Raw genomic sequence first — 16,728 nt, forward strand, 5'->3', positions numbered from 1 at the left:
CTTTCAAAGTTAATTTTTTTATTTTAATTTTTCTTATTCTATTTTTTAGTTTTTCCTCTTTCCTATTTTAACATTTTTAAGTATTTTAAAAATCTTTTTAGATTTAGATTTTCATTGTTATAGTCATATTTTATCCCTTCATTGTATTTAACCTTATTTTTTTTGTACACATATGTTTTTTCTTTAAAATTTTGGGATACATGGGGCACTGGTGTGGCTCAGTTGTTAGGCATTTGCCTTCAGCTCAGGTCATGATCTCAGGGTCCTGGGATTGAGGCCCACACTGGGCTCTATGCTCGGTGGGAGGACTACTTCTCCCTCTTCCACTCCCACTGCATGTGTTTCCTCTTTCACTGTGTCTCTCTCTGTCAAATAAATAAAATCTTAAAAAACAAAACAAAACAAAACAAACAAAACAGGATACAATTTCTTCTAATAGATCAAAATATACCCTATCTACTGCATGGCTTTGTTCTAGTCTCCAGCCAGCTCACATTCTTTCCTTTTTTTTTTTTTTTTCCTTTCTTTTTTCAACCAACTTCTTATCTTCTCAATTCCTTTTTCAGAATCTTTTAAAATTTTCATTGTTACAGTCATATCCCATCCCTTCATCATGTTTACCCTTACTTTTGTATATATGTAAGTTTTTCTTTCTTTAAAATTTTGGGAGGTAGTTTCTTCTAACAGACCAAAATGCACCAAAAATCAAGTGTGTGGTTCTGTACTATACACCAGTCTAATACATACATATATATCTTTCTTTCTTTTTTCCCCTTTTCTTCATCCCCCAGTTTCGGGTCTCTTCTGATTTGGTTAATGCATATTTTTCTAGGATTGTTGCTATCCTTTTAGTATTTCATTCTCTCATTCATGTATTCTTATCTAGATAAAATGAGAAGGTGGAAAAACTTACCACAAAAAAAAAGAACAAGAGGCAGTGTCAATGGCTAGGGACCTAATCAATAGAGACATTAAAAATATGTCAGAACTAGAGTTCAGAATGATGATTATCAAAGGGCTAGCCGGGCTCAAAAAAAGCATGGAAAATATTAGAGAATCCCTTTTTGGAAAAAAAAATCCCATTTTGGAGAAATAATAGAAGTAAAATCTAACCAAATTGAAATAAAAAAAGCTATTAATGAGGTGCAATAAAACATGGAGGCTCTTACTACTAGGATAAATGAGGCAGAAGACAGAATTAGTGATATAGAGGACCCAATGATGGAGAATAAAGAAGCTGAGCAAAAGAGAGACAAACAACTACTGGACCACAAGGGAAGAATTCAGGAGATAAGTGACACTATAATATGAAACAATATTAGAATAATTGGGATCCCAGAAGAAGAAGAGGGTGGCAGAGCACATTTTGGAGCAAATTATAGCAGAGAATTTCCCTAATTTGGAGAAGGAAACAAGCATCAAAATCCAGGAGGCACAGGGAATCAATAAAAATAAGTCTACACCCCATCATCTAATAGTAAAACTTACAAGTATCAGTGACAGAAAATTCTGAAAGCAGCTTGGGACAAGAGGTCTGTAACATACAATGATAGAACTATTAGATTGGCAACATATCTATCTACAGAGACCTGGCAGGCCAGCAAGGACTGGCATGATATATTCAGAACACTAAAGGAGAAAAACATGCAGCCAAGAATACTATATCCAGATAGGCTGTCATTGAAAATAGAAGGAGAGATAAAAAGCTTCCAGGACAAACAAAAACTAAAAGAATTCACAAACCAATTCAGCCCTACAGGAAATATTGAAAGCGGTCCTCTAAGCAAAGAGAGAGCCTAAAAGTAACAGACCGGAAAGGAACAGAGACAATATACAGTAATAGTCACCTTATAGGCAATACAATGGCACTAAATTCATATATTTCAATATATACTCTGAATGTAAATGGGCTAAATACCCCAATCAAAAGACACAGGGTATAGAATGGATAAAAAACAAAAACAAAAACAAAAACAAGACCCAACAATACGCTGTCTGCAAGAAACTCATTTCAGACCTAAAGACACCTCCAGATTTAAAGTGAGGGGGTGGGAAACAATTTACAATGTTAATGGACATCAAAAGAAAGCTGAGGTGGCAATCCTTATATCAGATAAATAAAAATTAAGCCAAAGTCTTTAATAAGAGATGGGGAAGGACACTATATCATACTTAAAGGGTCTGTTCAACAAGAAGAGCTAACAATTTTAAATATCTATGCTCCAAACATGGGAGCATCCAATTATATAAACCAATTAATAAAAAAAATCAAAGAAACACATTGGCAATAATAAAATAATAGTAGGGGGCTTTAACAGCCCCTAATTGAAATGGACAGATCATCTAAACAAAAGATCAACAAAGAAATAAAGGTTTTAAATGACACAGCAGAGCAGATGGACATCACAGATATATTAAGAACATTCCATTCCAGACAGAACACATTCTTCTCTAGTGCACATGGAACATTCTCCAGAATAGATCACATTCTGGGTCACAGATCAGGTCTCAACCAGTACTAAAGATTGGGATCATTCCCTGCATGTTTTCAGACCACAATGCTTTGAAATTAGAACTCAACCACAAAAGTAAAGTTGGAAAGAACTCAAATACCTGGAGGCTAAAGAGAATCCTACTAAAGAATGAATATGTCAACCAGTAAATTAAAGAAGAATATTAAAAATTAATGGAAACAAATGAAAATGAAAACACAACTCTTCCAACTCTTTGGGACACAGCAAAGGTAGTCCTGAGAGGAAAGTATATAGCAATACAAGACTTTCTCAAGAAACAAAAGAGGTCTCAAATACACAACCTAACCCTACACCTAAAGGAACTGGGAAAATAACAGCAAAGAAAGCCTTAAACCAGAAGGAGAAGATAAATAATAAAGATCAGGGCAGATATATGAAATAGAAACCAAAAGAATAGCAGAACAAATCAATGAAACTAGGAGCTGGTTCTTTGAAAGAATTAATAAGATTGATAAACTCCTGGTCAGACTTATCAAAAAGAAAAGAGAAAGGACCCAAATTAATAAAATCATGAATGAAAGAGGAGAGATCACAACCAACACCAAAGAAATAAAACAATTATAAGAACATATTATGAACAACTATATGCCAGCAAATTTGACAATCTGGAAGAAATGGATGCATTCCTAGAAACATATGAACTACCAAAACTGAACCAGGAAGAAATAGAAAACCTAAACAGACCCATAACCAGTAACAAAATTGATGTAGTCATCAAAAATCTCCCAAAAAAGAGTCCAGAGCCAGACATCTTCCCAGGGGAATTCTACCAAACATTTAAAAAAGAATTAATATCTATTCTCCTGAAACTGTTCCAAAAAATAGAAATGGAAGAAAAACTTCCAAACTCATTTTATGAGGCCAGCATTACCTTGATCCCCAAACCAGATAAAGACCCCATCAAAAAGGAGAATCACAGACCAATATCCTTGATGAACATGGATCAAAAATTCTCACCAAAATACTAGTCAATAGGGTCCAACAGTACATTAAAAGGATTATTCACCATGACCAAGTGGGATTTATTCCTGGGCTGCAAGGTAGGTTCAACATCTGCAAATCAATCAATGTGATATGGTACAATGATAAAAGAAAGAACAAGAATCATAGCATATTCTCAATAGATGCTGAAAAAGCATTTGACAAAGTACAGAATCCTTTCTTGATCAAAACTCTTCACAGTGTAGGGATAGAGGGTTCATACCTCAATATCATCAAAGCCATCTATCAAAAACACACAGTGAATATCATTCTCAATGGGGAAAAACTGAGAACTTTTCTGCTAAGGTCAGGAACACAGCAGGGATATCCATTATCACCACTGCTTCTCAACATAGTACTAGAAGTCTTAGCCTCAGCAATTAGACAGCCAAAATAAATAAAAGACATCTGAATTGGTAAAGAAGAAGCCAAACTCTCACTCTTTGCAGATGATATGATACTTTATGTGGAAAACCCCAAAGAGTCCACTCCAAAACTGCTAGAACTCATACAGGAGTTCAGTAAAGTGTCAGGATATAAGATCAATGCACAGAAATCAGTTTCATTTCCATACACCAACAGCAAGACAGAAGAAAGAGAAATTAAGGAGTCGATCCCATTTATAATTGCACCCAAAACCATAAGATACCTAGGAATAAACCTAACCAAAGAGGCAAAAAAATCTGTACTCAGAAAACTGTGAAGTACTCATTAAAGAAATTGAGGAAGACACAAAGAAATAGAAAAACATTCCATGCTCATGGATTGGAAAAACAAATATTGTGAAAATGTCTGTGCTACCTAAAGCAATCTACACATTTAATGCAAACCCTATCAAAATACCATCCATTTTTTTTTCAAATAAATGGGACAAATAATCCTACAACTTATATGGAACTAGAAAAGACCCCGAATAGCCCGGGGAATGTTGAAAAAGAAAACCAAAGCTGGTGGTATCATAATTCCGGACTTCAAGCTCTATTACAAAGCTGTAATCATTAAGATAGTGTGGTACTGGCATAAAAACAGACACATAGATCAGTGGAACAGAATAGAGAGCTCAGAAATGGACCCTCAACTCCATGGTCAACTAATCTTCAACAAAGCAGGGAAGAATGTTCAGTGGAAAAAAGATAGTGTCTTCAATAAATGGTGTTGGGAAAATTGGACAGCCACATGCAGAAGGATGAAACTGGACCATTTCCTTACACCACACACAAAAATACACTCAAAATGGATGAAAGACCTCACTGTGAGGCAGGAATCTATCAGGAATCCATCAAAATCCCTGAGAACACAGGAAGCAACCTCTTCGACTTCAGCCACACAACTTCTTCCTAGAAATAGTGCCAAAAACAAGGGAAGCAAGGGCAAAAATGAACTATTGGGATTTCATCAAGATCAAAAGCTTTTGCACAACAAAGGAAACGTCAACAAAACCAAAAGACAACTGACAGAATGACAGAAAATATTTGCAAATGACATATCAGAGAAAGGGCTATATCTATAAAGAATTCATCAAACTCAACACCCAAAGAACAAATAATCCAATCAAGAAATGGGAAGAAAACATGAATAGACATTTCTGCAAACAAGACATCCAAGTGGCCAATAGACACATGAAAAAGTGCTCAACATCACTCAGCATCAGAGAAATACAAGTCAAAACCACAGTGAGATACCACCTCACACCAGTCAGAATGGCTGAAATTAATAAGTCAGGAAATGACGGATGTTGGCAAGGATGTGGAGAAAGAGGAACCTCCTACATTGTTGGTGGGAATGCAAGCTGGTGCAGCCACTCTGGAAAACAGCATAGAGGTTTCTCAAAAAGTTGAAAATAGAGCTACGCTATGACCCAGCAATCGCACTACTGGGTATTTACCCTAAAGACACAAACATAGTGATCTGAAGGGGTACGTGAACCTGAATGTTTATAGCAGCAATGCCCACACTAGCCAAACTATGGAAAGAACCTACATATCCATCAATAGATGTATGGATAAAGATGATGTGGTTTATATATACAATGGAATACTATGAGGCAATAAAAAATGAAATCTTGCCATTTGCAATGATGTGGATGGAACTAGAGGGTATTACACTAAGCAAAATAAGTCAATCACAGAAAGACAATTATCATATGATCTCTCTGATATGAGGGATTTGAAAGGCAGGGAAGGGACATTTTGGGGGAAAGGGAGGGAAAAATGAAACAAGATGGGATGAGGAGGGAGACAAACCATAACAGACTGTTAATCTCATGAAAGAAACTGAAGGTTTCTGGGGGGTGGGGAGATAGGGATAGGGTGGCTGGGTGATGGACATTGGGGAGGGTATGTGCTATGATGAGTGCTGTGAAATGTGTAAGCCTGATAATTCACAGACCTGTATCCCTGGGGCAAATAATACATTGTATGTTAATTAAAAAAAATTCATATCCTGCCAGTGTCCCTGTGCTCTCAGGTAGGACAGTGGCTGGTTTACCCATAGATCCGACTAGACCTTGAGTCCCATGAGGACAGGGCCTAGGAAGCTCTGCATCTCTTGGTGTTCTCATTATCAGTGACTTCCATAAAGCAGGTGTCCAGGGTAGGAGCAATAGCACTGTGTCCGCTGTGTTTCATCCATGACCTGCAAGTTCATACAGCGAATCTCTTCCAGAAGGTCCCGAGTGGCCTTTGTCAACATTTACATCTGTGGTTTTCAATTTCATCTTCGCTCTTCTTTTGATTCCATTTCATACCATGGGGAATGTCCATTTCCAAGGTGATCCTGTCCTAGGAAGTACTTTGCCATCCTGGAAGCCCAATTAGGAAAGTCCTCAGGCTGTTGTGAAGTCCTCTCGATCCCAGCAAGGTGGCCCTATTCCCCCATCTCTGAAACATTTTCTGACAGAGGTTCCCCTGCTCACCACGGGCCCTTGCCCTTGATATGGCTCTTGGGGTCTTGCTCAGGTCCTGAATTTTCTTTCTACAAGATGGGAGGTGGGTCCCTGCTCCACAGTCTACTAGTCACTGTTATTGGGCCCGTTCTTAACAAAAGCCTCAGTTTCCCTCACCTAGAAAGTGAAGAATTTTGACAATAATAATATTTTCTTTTCCAGGGTTGTTATGAGAATCAGTTTCATCTGTCCACAATGTTGATCTGGAGGAACAGGAATAGATCCAGACACCCTGAAAAGTCATGATGTGATAAATGGGGGGTGATGGTGAGACATGTTTTGGTCAGAGTGTCTGAAAACATCTGAGATGGCCTATGTGCCTCTAGAGGAATTATTTCTCCCTTGAGATTCCCTGGGGCCACTCTTCTCCCTCACTGAGCAGGATGAATACTTGTAGGACCAGGATCTTCTGCCTTCAAATGCAATACTATCTTCAGACCCAGAGTTCCACCTCTTCCAGGGACAAGACAAAAAAAGCCACCACACACCTTGGAGGGATGTCTCTGCATGTTGACAAGGGCGGGTCAGTAAAGGGAGGACTGGAAAACAGTGTAGTGGGGGCATGCTGGTCCAGCAGGCAGCCCAGAGTCCCTCCCTGTGTGGCTGTGCCACTTGTGGTCGTTGCTCCCCAAGACCCCATGTCTTCACTGTAATATGGAGACAATTGTCTTGGCAGGTCTGTAAGCATTCAAATTAACCAATGTAGGGCATAAGCAAAGTTCCTGGCTCATAAGAGGGTCTCAACTCATAATAGTGATTTTTTACACCTTTAATGAGACATCTACTTCTAGACTGTCTATATACCTCTAGTTCAAATTTGATGGTTGATTTATTTAACCAAGTGACCCCAAGTGATAGACCCTCCTTCCCCAAACACACACACACACACACACACACACACACACACGGCAACAGCTGAACCCCTTCATGGAACAAGCATTTAATAGATCCCTACTGTATGTCCCACCATAGTAGGAGTTGGTGATACAAACATGAACACCGCCTATTAATAATGTTCATTTCCCAAATTCCTAGATAAAATGGAGTCTAATTGTCAAAAACTCTCAAAATTTATTCTCCTTTGCATTTTGAGCCTTTCATAAAAGTTGTGATAAGTGGAGATCCCAAGGAGTGGAAACAGACAATGCCCCACAGGGTCCTTCCAGTGTGGTGGGGAACACAATTATTTACATTCTGCATGGATTTTCTAAGTCAGGGACAAAAATAAGTTAATAGAACAAACCAAAATATGTATTTAAAAAGACCCAAATAATTGCCCAGGGGAACAAGTGAACGACTTTTGAGTTTCCCATATGGAGAATTTTGCCCCATTTTCCTTCATGTTAACCAGACCCCTGCCTAGCCACGCATCAGTGTCCCAGGTAGCTTGAACCGTGATGCAGGCAGGAAAGTGGTCAGACCCCCTCTGAGTCATGAATTCAGGAAAGAGAACATTTGGGTGGGTGATGCTTTGCTGTTTGGGAGTTAGAGGAGGTGAGTGGGCATTCCTGATAGGACCGTCATCCCCATCACTGCTAGGACTCATTAATGGCTTCAGATCTTACCACTCTCCTGTGCAATTGACTTGACCCTCCCCATTTATCCTTAGAAAGATGCTGTGAGGTATTGTTACCTGCATTTTCAAATGAGGAAACGGACGCCCCAAGTGGTCATGTGCCCAGATCACAGCATGTCTAGGACTTGTTTCTGACCACTAGAGGCGCCACTCTGGAGTGGGGAAGGACTGTTTCGGGGAGAGGGGGCTTCAGCAATAGAAGCTTCTGGACCCCACCTGGGCAATCCTTCACCTTTTGTTCTTGTCTGCCTTCCCTGATTGGCCTCATCAGGGCAGGACCGTCTACACGTGGGCCATGCTCCCTGTTATGGACTAAGTTGTGTCCCCAGAAAAGATGTTGAAGTCCTGGGCCCCAAGACCTGTGAATGTGAAATGAGGTCTTTGAAGATGATCACGTTAAGATGAGGTCGTTGTGGACTAGGGTGGGCCCAGATACAATGACTGGTGTCCTCATAAAGAGGGAATTTGCACACAGACATGCACACAGAGAAGATACCAGGTGAGGATGAGAGAGATTGGAATGATGCATCTACAAGGCAAGGGAGGTGAAAGATTGTCAGCAAACCAGGAGAAGGCGAGCAGAGGCCGGGAACAGATTGTTCCTCACAGTCCTCACCCACAACACTGTTGGCACTTTGGTCTTGGACTTCCAGCCTCTGAAACCATGAGAGAATAAATTGTGTCTTGACAGCCTTCTACCACACTCCCCATAGCTTTAGAATGAAGGCCGAGTCCCCGAGCTCTGCACACTGTGCCCTTGAGCTTGGAAACTTGGGTAACCGGCCCCCAGGTATACCAGTTGGACCAAACTCCTGCTTGATGAACTGGCCGTTCCTTTGAACACTCCTGCCTTGCGTTTGCTTAGCTGATACCTACTCATCGGCAAGACCCAGGTCACACACGGGGTCCTCCAAGCAGCCTCCTCTGATCTGCCCCCTTGGCTGAGTGCTGTGCAAGTGCCCCCCAGAGCACCTGCCACACTTTATTCTCATCACGGTTCGGCAGATCTGCGTCCCCTCCAGAGCAGGAGCTCCCAGTGACTAGGAACAGTGTCTTTGTGGCCAGCCATGAATCACTGGCTAACAAAACACACCTCCTGTGATCTGCACTTTAGGATTCTAAGAATGGTTTTTACCATGCAACCATAGGACCAGCACCAGGTGCCTGTTCCTAGCCTAAGGTATATATTCTCCCATGAAGTCTAAATGAAGGCATGAAAATGAAGGTGAGTTATCAGAATTACTACAAAAGCAAACAGCATCTGTGTCTGTTCTTTCTTCCCCCAGTAGTAAAACGATGCCCATTGGTTGTTATGACACGCCCATCAACTCTGATAGGATTGTAAGTACTTGTCTTGGACTGGGAGGCAGCCAGGGTAGAGATGCTTTCCGATGCCGTGTGACCAGGCTGGCTGAACAAGGAGGAGAGGAGGACACATGACCCTTCCCCAGCCACTCGGATCCATTTGGCACCAAGCGTTGAGGACACTCCCAGCAGAGAAAACCTCAGAACAGAAACGCGTTTCTCCCGGGGATGGGCGTTCCCTCTCCCACGGCCCCTTCCGCTCCCTCCCCTCCAATCATTGTATTTTCAATCCCCCAGGGCAGGCGTCAACAAAGAACATACAAAAGATGAAGCCAGACGGGATTTACAAAAGTGACCTGTATTCCAGCCAAAATCTCTTTTAAAAAGAAATCCCTTCTAAAGGGGGACAAACTACATAAGACACAATACATTTAAAATATGTATTGAAATTACAAATCAAACTTTTCCATGGGATTCCAAAGTACAAAACACAACATTAAAAGGCATTCAAACAGTTCTTTTATACATCACAGTGTTAGTGGCACAGAGTGGACTGACGTTTCAAAAAACACAAACCGAACTTTTGTGTTTCACCACCGCTTGTCAAATACGTACTGTATACATGTGCGTGACCCGTTCATGCATAGGTTTATACAAGATTAAAATACACCCATGGTAAAGTGAGCAAAGAATGAAGGAAAGGCTGGGCGTGTGGCAGGCGCCTTCCCCTCACCGAGGGCTCCCGGAAGTGTGGAAGACAGGAGTACACAAACCAGAGGAAGGACAGAGCTCTCCTGGGACTGATGCTTTAGCAACTATATCTGAGTGCAGGCCCTTCCTTCCATGTGGCATTTTTGGCAACACCAGCCGGAATCTCCTCATGTCATATATTTTCATAAGGGCTTAGAGTAGTTAGAAGAAACAAACAAGCTTTGGTATTTTTTTAAAGAGACCTTCATGAAGCTTTATACATGCAAAATGTTTTCCCTTGATGATTTCACTGTGATTTACATATATATATATTTATATTTATATACAGGGGTATTTATTAATAAATGAAAATCTGAGAAATATACAAAAAGCCCTCCCTGGTTCTTTCCAACCCACTAAGTTTTAAAGACTACCGAGGGAAAATGTCCTCTTGGAATTGGTTAAATAACTTTTAACTCTGCGATATAGATGAAAAAGATAGACTCATCTTGGAGTAAGTTTTGCGTAGCTGAGACTCCCTTTCCCCGTGGGCTCTGTGTTCTAATCAGGAATCGGCCTGGTTCCTAAACTGGTTTTATGAAATAGTATGTTGTAAAGAGAATTTGTCCCCCTTTAAAAGGGTGTAACGAGGTGATTCCCCCAGTCTCTGGCAACTCCTGGAGGGTGAGGAAGAACGGATTTGGACGGTGGCTCGTGCAGTCGAAGGATTTGATTATGGTCAGACCCGGAGCCAGTCTCTGCTGCATGACCGTCTGCGAGGCCTCCTCCTCTGAGGGCACTGGCCTCCGGTGACCAATGCGAAGCTCAAGGGCGGGGCTGCACGGTGCATGACACAGCCAGACCGGGAGACCAGGCACGTCCACTGAAACGGCATGGCGGGCTCAGAGGGACACAGAGGACCTAAGTTCAGCCACCCCTCCAGTGACCCCAAGCGGACACCAGTCGAGTCAGTCATGGCCTAACTGCTTCCCTCCCCTCCAGGATTCCAAGGCCTCCAAAGGAATAAACAGGCATGTGCTTCCAGAAGGCCAGCATGAAACCACCTGTGAAAATGCAATTCTGAACTAAGATAAGCTCTACCATAGGACAGTCCCCCTGGGAAGCATAGAACCACCACCCCCCACCACCAAGTTTCCCCTGGGAGTGATGGTAAGGTTAAAATCTAAGACGCGGGCCTGCATCCCCATGAACGATGGGAATGGCGTTCCCTACCGAAATCGAAGTAGTCAGCAGGGGAAATCTGAGTTTACGTAAGACCTCAATGTAGTCCTGCTGGTATCTTCCTAAGAACGGACGAGCGTCGTTGTGCGACTATGAAAGCAAAGCAAGTGGACGGAAGCATGGTTGGTGCAAAGACTCAGAGCAAGCAGGTGTGACTTTGGCCCCATCTCTGTGGTCCCGCCTGGCTTGAAACATGCGCTTGGGAAATGTGTCAGAGGTGAAGGCACGAGGACGGCTGAGGCTATGGAGGAGTGCGATTTGCTTGTGGGTTTCTCCAGGCTAGACAGAAGGCCCAAACCACTAAGACATCTGAGCTCCATCCCAGAGAACGCCTCCTTTCCAAAGGCTCTGGTTCCACCCCCCAAGGAGAGGGGTGCTACCACGGGCGGACTCGGAGAACACGCAGTGGGAGCAGCTGGCACAGGAAAGAAAGGTGGACCAGGATGGGGCGAGGCCTGCCCCGTGGACACTGGAAACGGAGCCACAAGCCTGCTGCTGTCTTTGATAGGAATTTGAAAGGGTCTGGCTACACAAGTGCATCCATGGGTCCCAGTCTCAGCCACCAACTCGATCCTAGGACTCCTAGAGCATCACCATCTCCAAAAAGCCATCTACCACCAGACCCTGTTGCAACAATTGGAGCTGCAAAGACGCACAGCCCAGGCTCCACTGAAAAGATGATCTTATGTGCGTTCTTGGTTCGTTACTGAATTAAAAATTCAACTGTGGTCGTAAGGAGAATGTTCTGAATGTGATTTTGACACGGACTAGTTTCCTAACGGCTTCAGGTCATAAAGATAATAAACACTACAAGTAGAGAGTGAAGGGATACTGTCTCTTTTCATCTATCAAACGTTAAGAAATAAGGAAGACGCTTCTATACAGGGAAGCAAACTGGGACCCGAGGCCAACACACAAACATAGAAGTCAAACACGCCCAGAAAACCACCACATTTTACAAATGTGCTTGCAATGAGCAAACTGGTCTGATTTTGTTTCCATTCCCCTCCTTTGTGGAATGTCTAGGAAGTTTTTAAAAGCGCCACTATAATAAATCTACATTTTCTTTCTATTAGTTCTGAAGTCCCAAGTTCAATGCAGTCTGTTCCTTAAAAGTGCAGGTGGCTTTGAAAGTCGTATTCAAGCCCGCTCTCTCTAAAGAAGATGGTTTCTCCGCTTTTTAAACATCGACGGCTGCAGCGTGTGTCTTACTGACCCGCCCATTCTGCTGCTGGGGGAACAGTCACCCCCAGCCTGGGAGGGGCTGAGTGGTAAGATCTCCTAATCGAAATAACTAAGTGAAATGGAAGGTTTTTTCCAGTGGGGCAAAACGGTTAGCAACAGGGCTTGGGGCTGTGTCAGACACAGATTTCTCCAAAGTAACTTAGTCATTTAAAAAAACTGAAAATCAGGAAGCTTCTCCCCCAGCTCCCAGGAGTCGTCCAGTCTTGCCAGGAAGCCCTGCTGGTGAGGACCAATAGCACTGTTCTCCTCTCACTGTCTACACGAGGAGGCGGAGGTGAGCCGCCAAACCATCGTGACTCCCAGCAGAGCGAGTCCCGAGTAAAGCACTTGGTTTCCAAAGACATTAAAAAGTATTTGCTCATACCTGGATGAGAAGAGAGAAGCCCCGAGAGAGAGAGAGAGAGAGAACAAAAACAAAAAAGGAAAATGTAATGATGAAGATACTCCTTTTAAACACACTGGTATTTTCTAAGAAATGCAACAACAGAGGAACCCACGTTTACAACAGTACACCAGTTGTCGTGTTCAAAACGTCGTTACAAGTTTCAAGAAAAACACAGAGAGCGCGTAAGGCTTTCTAAATCTCCTGAAAAGTGCCCGAGCCAGAAAAGTCATTTAACGATATCTTCCTAAAATGCACATTTCCAGAAAGGCATAGGATGGTGTAGATGCACCTTGTTGATTTTTCACTACTCAGTTGGAAGAAGAAAAAACAAAAAACAAAAAAACCAAAACCAAAAAAAAAGAACGCCTTCTAAAAAAGGATTTTACTAAATGCCATTAGTAATAAAAACAGTTGTCATAAACAGAGTGCTTTTCTCAAGTCAGAATTATCGGATTCTGTCTGAAGTGAGTTGCAGTCCTCAAAAGACTTCTTCTCCCAGCAACATGGCACCATCTTGACGCCGAGGAGGAGACGGATGACGTTTTGCACGAGAGGGTCTCTTAAGCAACCATCAGACACTCCTAGTCCATCCCCACTGGGAGAAAACCACCCGGTACGCTCCGTGCAGCACCTCCCTTGTCAAGTCGGCAGAGACAGATTGTGGTGACGTGCCCTCCCCACGCCAGCCTGCCTTCCCCACACCTAGGTGACTGCCCCCAGGGCCTCAGCAGAAGTTCTGACATTAGTCCCTGAAATCACGGCATCCAGCGTGACACAGTGAAGCTCAATGGGGCACATAAGGCAAGAAAGATGTTTAGTGAGAGGGGACGGTGGGGTGGGGTGGGGGAGAGCCACGCTTCCCAGAGGCAGGGTCTTGTTCCAGCAGTGTGCCTTCCTCTAGGTGGGTAATGGGTCGTCGTCACCTTTACTGCACTTACACTTGCAGCAAAGTACAAATGGAGTGGCCAAGAGCAGGAAAGGCGAGGCCACCAATAGCAGGAGCCCAAATCCAGCAAAAATGCCCACGACCTGCAAGAAGGAAACACAGGAGCAGAGGGTAAGGTGGCTAGTCTGCAGGTTCCACAGCCGAAGCATAAGCCACACAACCACCCACCCACCCATCCTCTACCCATCCATTATCTATTTATGTGCCCATCCAGTCACCCATCTACCCATCTATCCATTCATCCATCATCCATCCATCCATCCATCCATGAACCCATTGTCCACCCATCCCTCACCCACTATTCATCTATCCAAGCATCCATTCACCCAACCACCCAGCTATGTATCCACTCAGCCATCCAACCATCCATCCATCTGTCCATCCATATATCATCCATCCCTCATCATCCTTCCCATCCATCATCTACCCATCCATCCATCCGTCCATCCATATATCACCCATCCATCCTCCCATCCACACATCCATCCATCCCCCATCCCCCTATCATCCTCCTACCCATCCATCTACCCACCCATCCAGCCATTCCTCTACCCATCCATATCACCCATCCCACCAACCTCCCATCCATTCATCTACACACCCACCCAACCATAGCATCCATCCACCCTACCATCTACCCACACATCATCCACACATCACTCGTCCCCCTATCCTCCTCACATAATCATATACCCCCCACCTATCGCCTATCCTATCGTGCATCCATCAGTCACCCATTCATCTACCCGCCCATCCACCACTACTGCCTTCCCCTCACTCCTCCTGCCCTTTCTTCTTCTTCCTTTCCCTTTCCTCCCCCCTCCTTCTATCTAAGCACCCAAACCACTATCCATTTATATATCTAATCAGCCAACAAGCCTCCCCTGAGCCAGACACTGTGCTGGGTATTACAAATACAGAAACACATCAGATCGTGGATCCTAGAGGAGCACCCAGTTCACTGGAAAGACACTGAGATTTAGCTGATTGCCAGTACACTGCCGTCACGTTCCAGGTATAAAGGGAGCCCAAGGGTCAGACATTTGTTAAGAGGACGGAGGAATGAGATTACGAAGACGAAGGGGTAGTTAGTGCAGCAGAAAGACTAGGATCGGGCATTCCAGATGGGAGAACAGGGAGACTCAGGCACAGCGCATCAGGGAGGAAGCAGACCCATGACATTTCCGGAGTTTAAACCCAGGACTGCTTTCAAAACTGTTACAAGTTTTGGCTTTGTTTTATAACGCACGCTTACGCCTAGGGGTGAGTCAATGTAGACATGTTGTCAGGGAAGTCAGGCAGTGTGGCTGGTCGAAAGAGCCAGGTGTTTCCTCTGGGAAAGCCTCTGGCCCTGGCGGCACACGCCCCAGGCAGAGGGCAGCCCAAGGGCCCGCTGAGGGCAGAGTCAGACCGCCACCTAGTGTTCACGATGATACATGCACGACAGCCCAGGCACGCGGTTCTAATTCAGACTCCCCTGCTGGTGTTTCTGTGCCTCATCATTCTCAAAGATCAAAGAAACCATCGAGGTACAAGATCTCTAAGGGCCATTATCGGCTCTGAAGCATGATACCAGGCCAGGGCACCCAGATGTGTGAAAGAAAGTACACCTCCGCTTAGACCTCCGCCTGGAAACTGTCCTGCACGCACCACACGGCTTCTGCAACCACGCCGCCAACGCGGGGAGCCCGGCTCTCCCGCCCGCAGACTACGTCCGCCGGTCTGAGCGTAATGTCAACGGTGGGTTACGGGATGTGAAGTCAGGTCAGGCTTTGTTAAAATCACGTGCACACCAATACTTCAGAAGAGATGAAAACGCCAGAAAGGGGTTATTTCGAGGGCACTCGCGCAATCCCTACCACTTGGGGCACACGGTCAGTCCCAAAGAAGCCAGGGACTCCTTGCAGTCACAAACATACCCAAATCCTTGACCAAACGCTCCCATTCTTGGGCAATAACACGCCTTCATTTTCACCCTCTCTTGCCTCTTACTCTGCCTGCCGTTTCGTAAGCAAGGACACGTGTCTCTTGCCGACTGGTGGCGGGAGGGAGCAGGTGTTCCCAGAAGGAAAGCAGCCAGAGGTAAAGAGTGACATAGGGAGCAAATGTCGCAAAACAAAAACAGCCAGTCAGTGAGTGTGTTACAAACATGTGTCGGGCCCTGGGTCAGTCACTGCAGGAGACACGGGGGGTCAGCGGGTCCAGGCTCCGAGGGCGTCACGGCAGCGCAGCACCGCCCATCCTGGCAATCTCGGGGAGTCCACGGCCTGGCGGGGTTCTCCGACCACACACGGTCCCCTGCGTCTCCCACAGTAAATGTGTCATAGAGGAGACGAACCAGCTGCAGGGAAACCGGTGGGCTCGGAGTCACCTCCCCCAGAGAGTTCTACAAACCACACTCCGGTGCTGGGGGACAAGAAGCCAAAATCAAAGATACGTAAGGTGAATGCAAGGAACGTCTTTAATTCACTGATGCCCAGCATGGGCCCCCAGCATCAGTGCCTGCCAAGCACGGGCCAGATGCGGCAGAGGGTGGGTGACAGGGGTGAGGGACCCAGGGCTGTGGCCGCTCACATGGCTCTTCCCAGTTCCCCCTGCAGGGACATCACAATGACAGCCTGAAAGAGCCACCGCAGGAGTGTTTGCACCACGCAACGCTGCAGACTAGGGCGTCCCCTGCCCGGGAGCCAGCAGTTAAATACCAACTATGGCACTGCTGGGGTGTGTGCTTGAGGCGAGGGATTCCAGGAGGTACGAGAGCCGGCAGTGAGCCGAGGCTACGCCGATGCCCACCAGGGGACAGCGCCCGCCTCTCTCCTGCCCGCCTTTGGTAACAGCTCCTCTTTCCTCTGCTGGTGAATATTGTTTGCTCTGAACTCC

The 16,728-nt window shown here is 44.7% G+C and overlaps 1 protein-coding gene across 2 annotated transcripts in view; it reads right to left on the reverse strand.

The window, feature by feature from the left end:
- Positions 1 to 12,947: 12,947 nt before the first annotated feature.
- The window catches only part of RNF144A (ring finger protein 144A), a 106,634-nt gene continuing 102,853 nt past the window's right edge, over positions 12,948 to 16,728 (reverse strand). For both annotated transcript variants that reach the window (XM_080814541.1, XM_080814542.1), the window contains one exon: positions 12,948 to 13,931. In XM_080814541.1, coding sequence (XP_080670667.1) covers positions 13,800 to 13,931 — 132 coding nt within the window. In that variant the 3' untranslated portion in view covers positions 12,948 to 13,799. The remainder of the gene's footprint in view (positions 13,932 to 16,728) is intronic.

Source organism: Martes martes, assembly GCF_963455335.1.
Source record: "Martes martes genome assembly, chromosome: 9".
Taxonomy (NCBI): Eukaryota; Metazoa; Chordata; class Mammalia; order Carnivora; family Mustelidae; genus Martes; species Martes martes.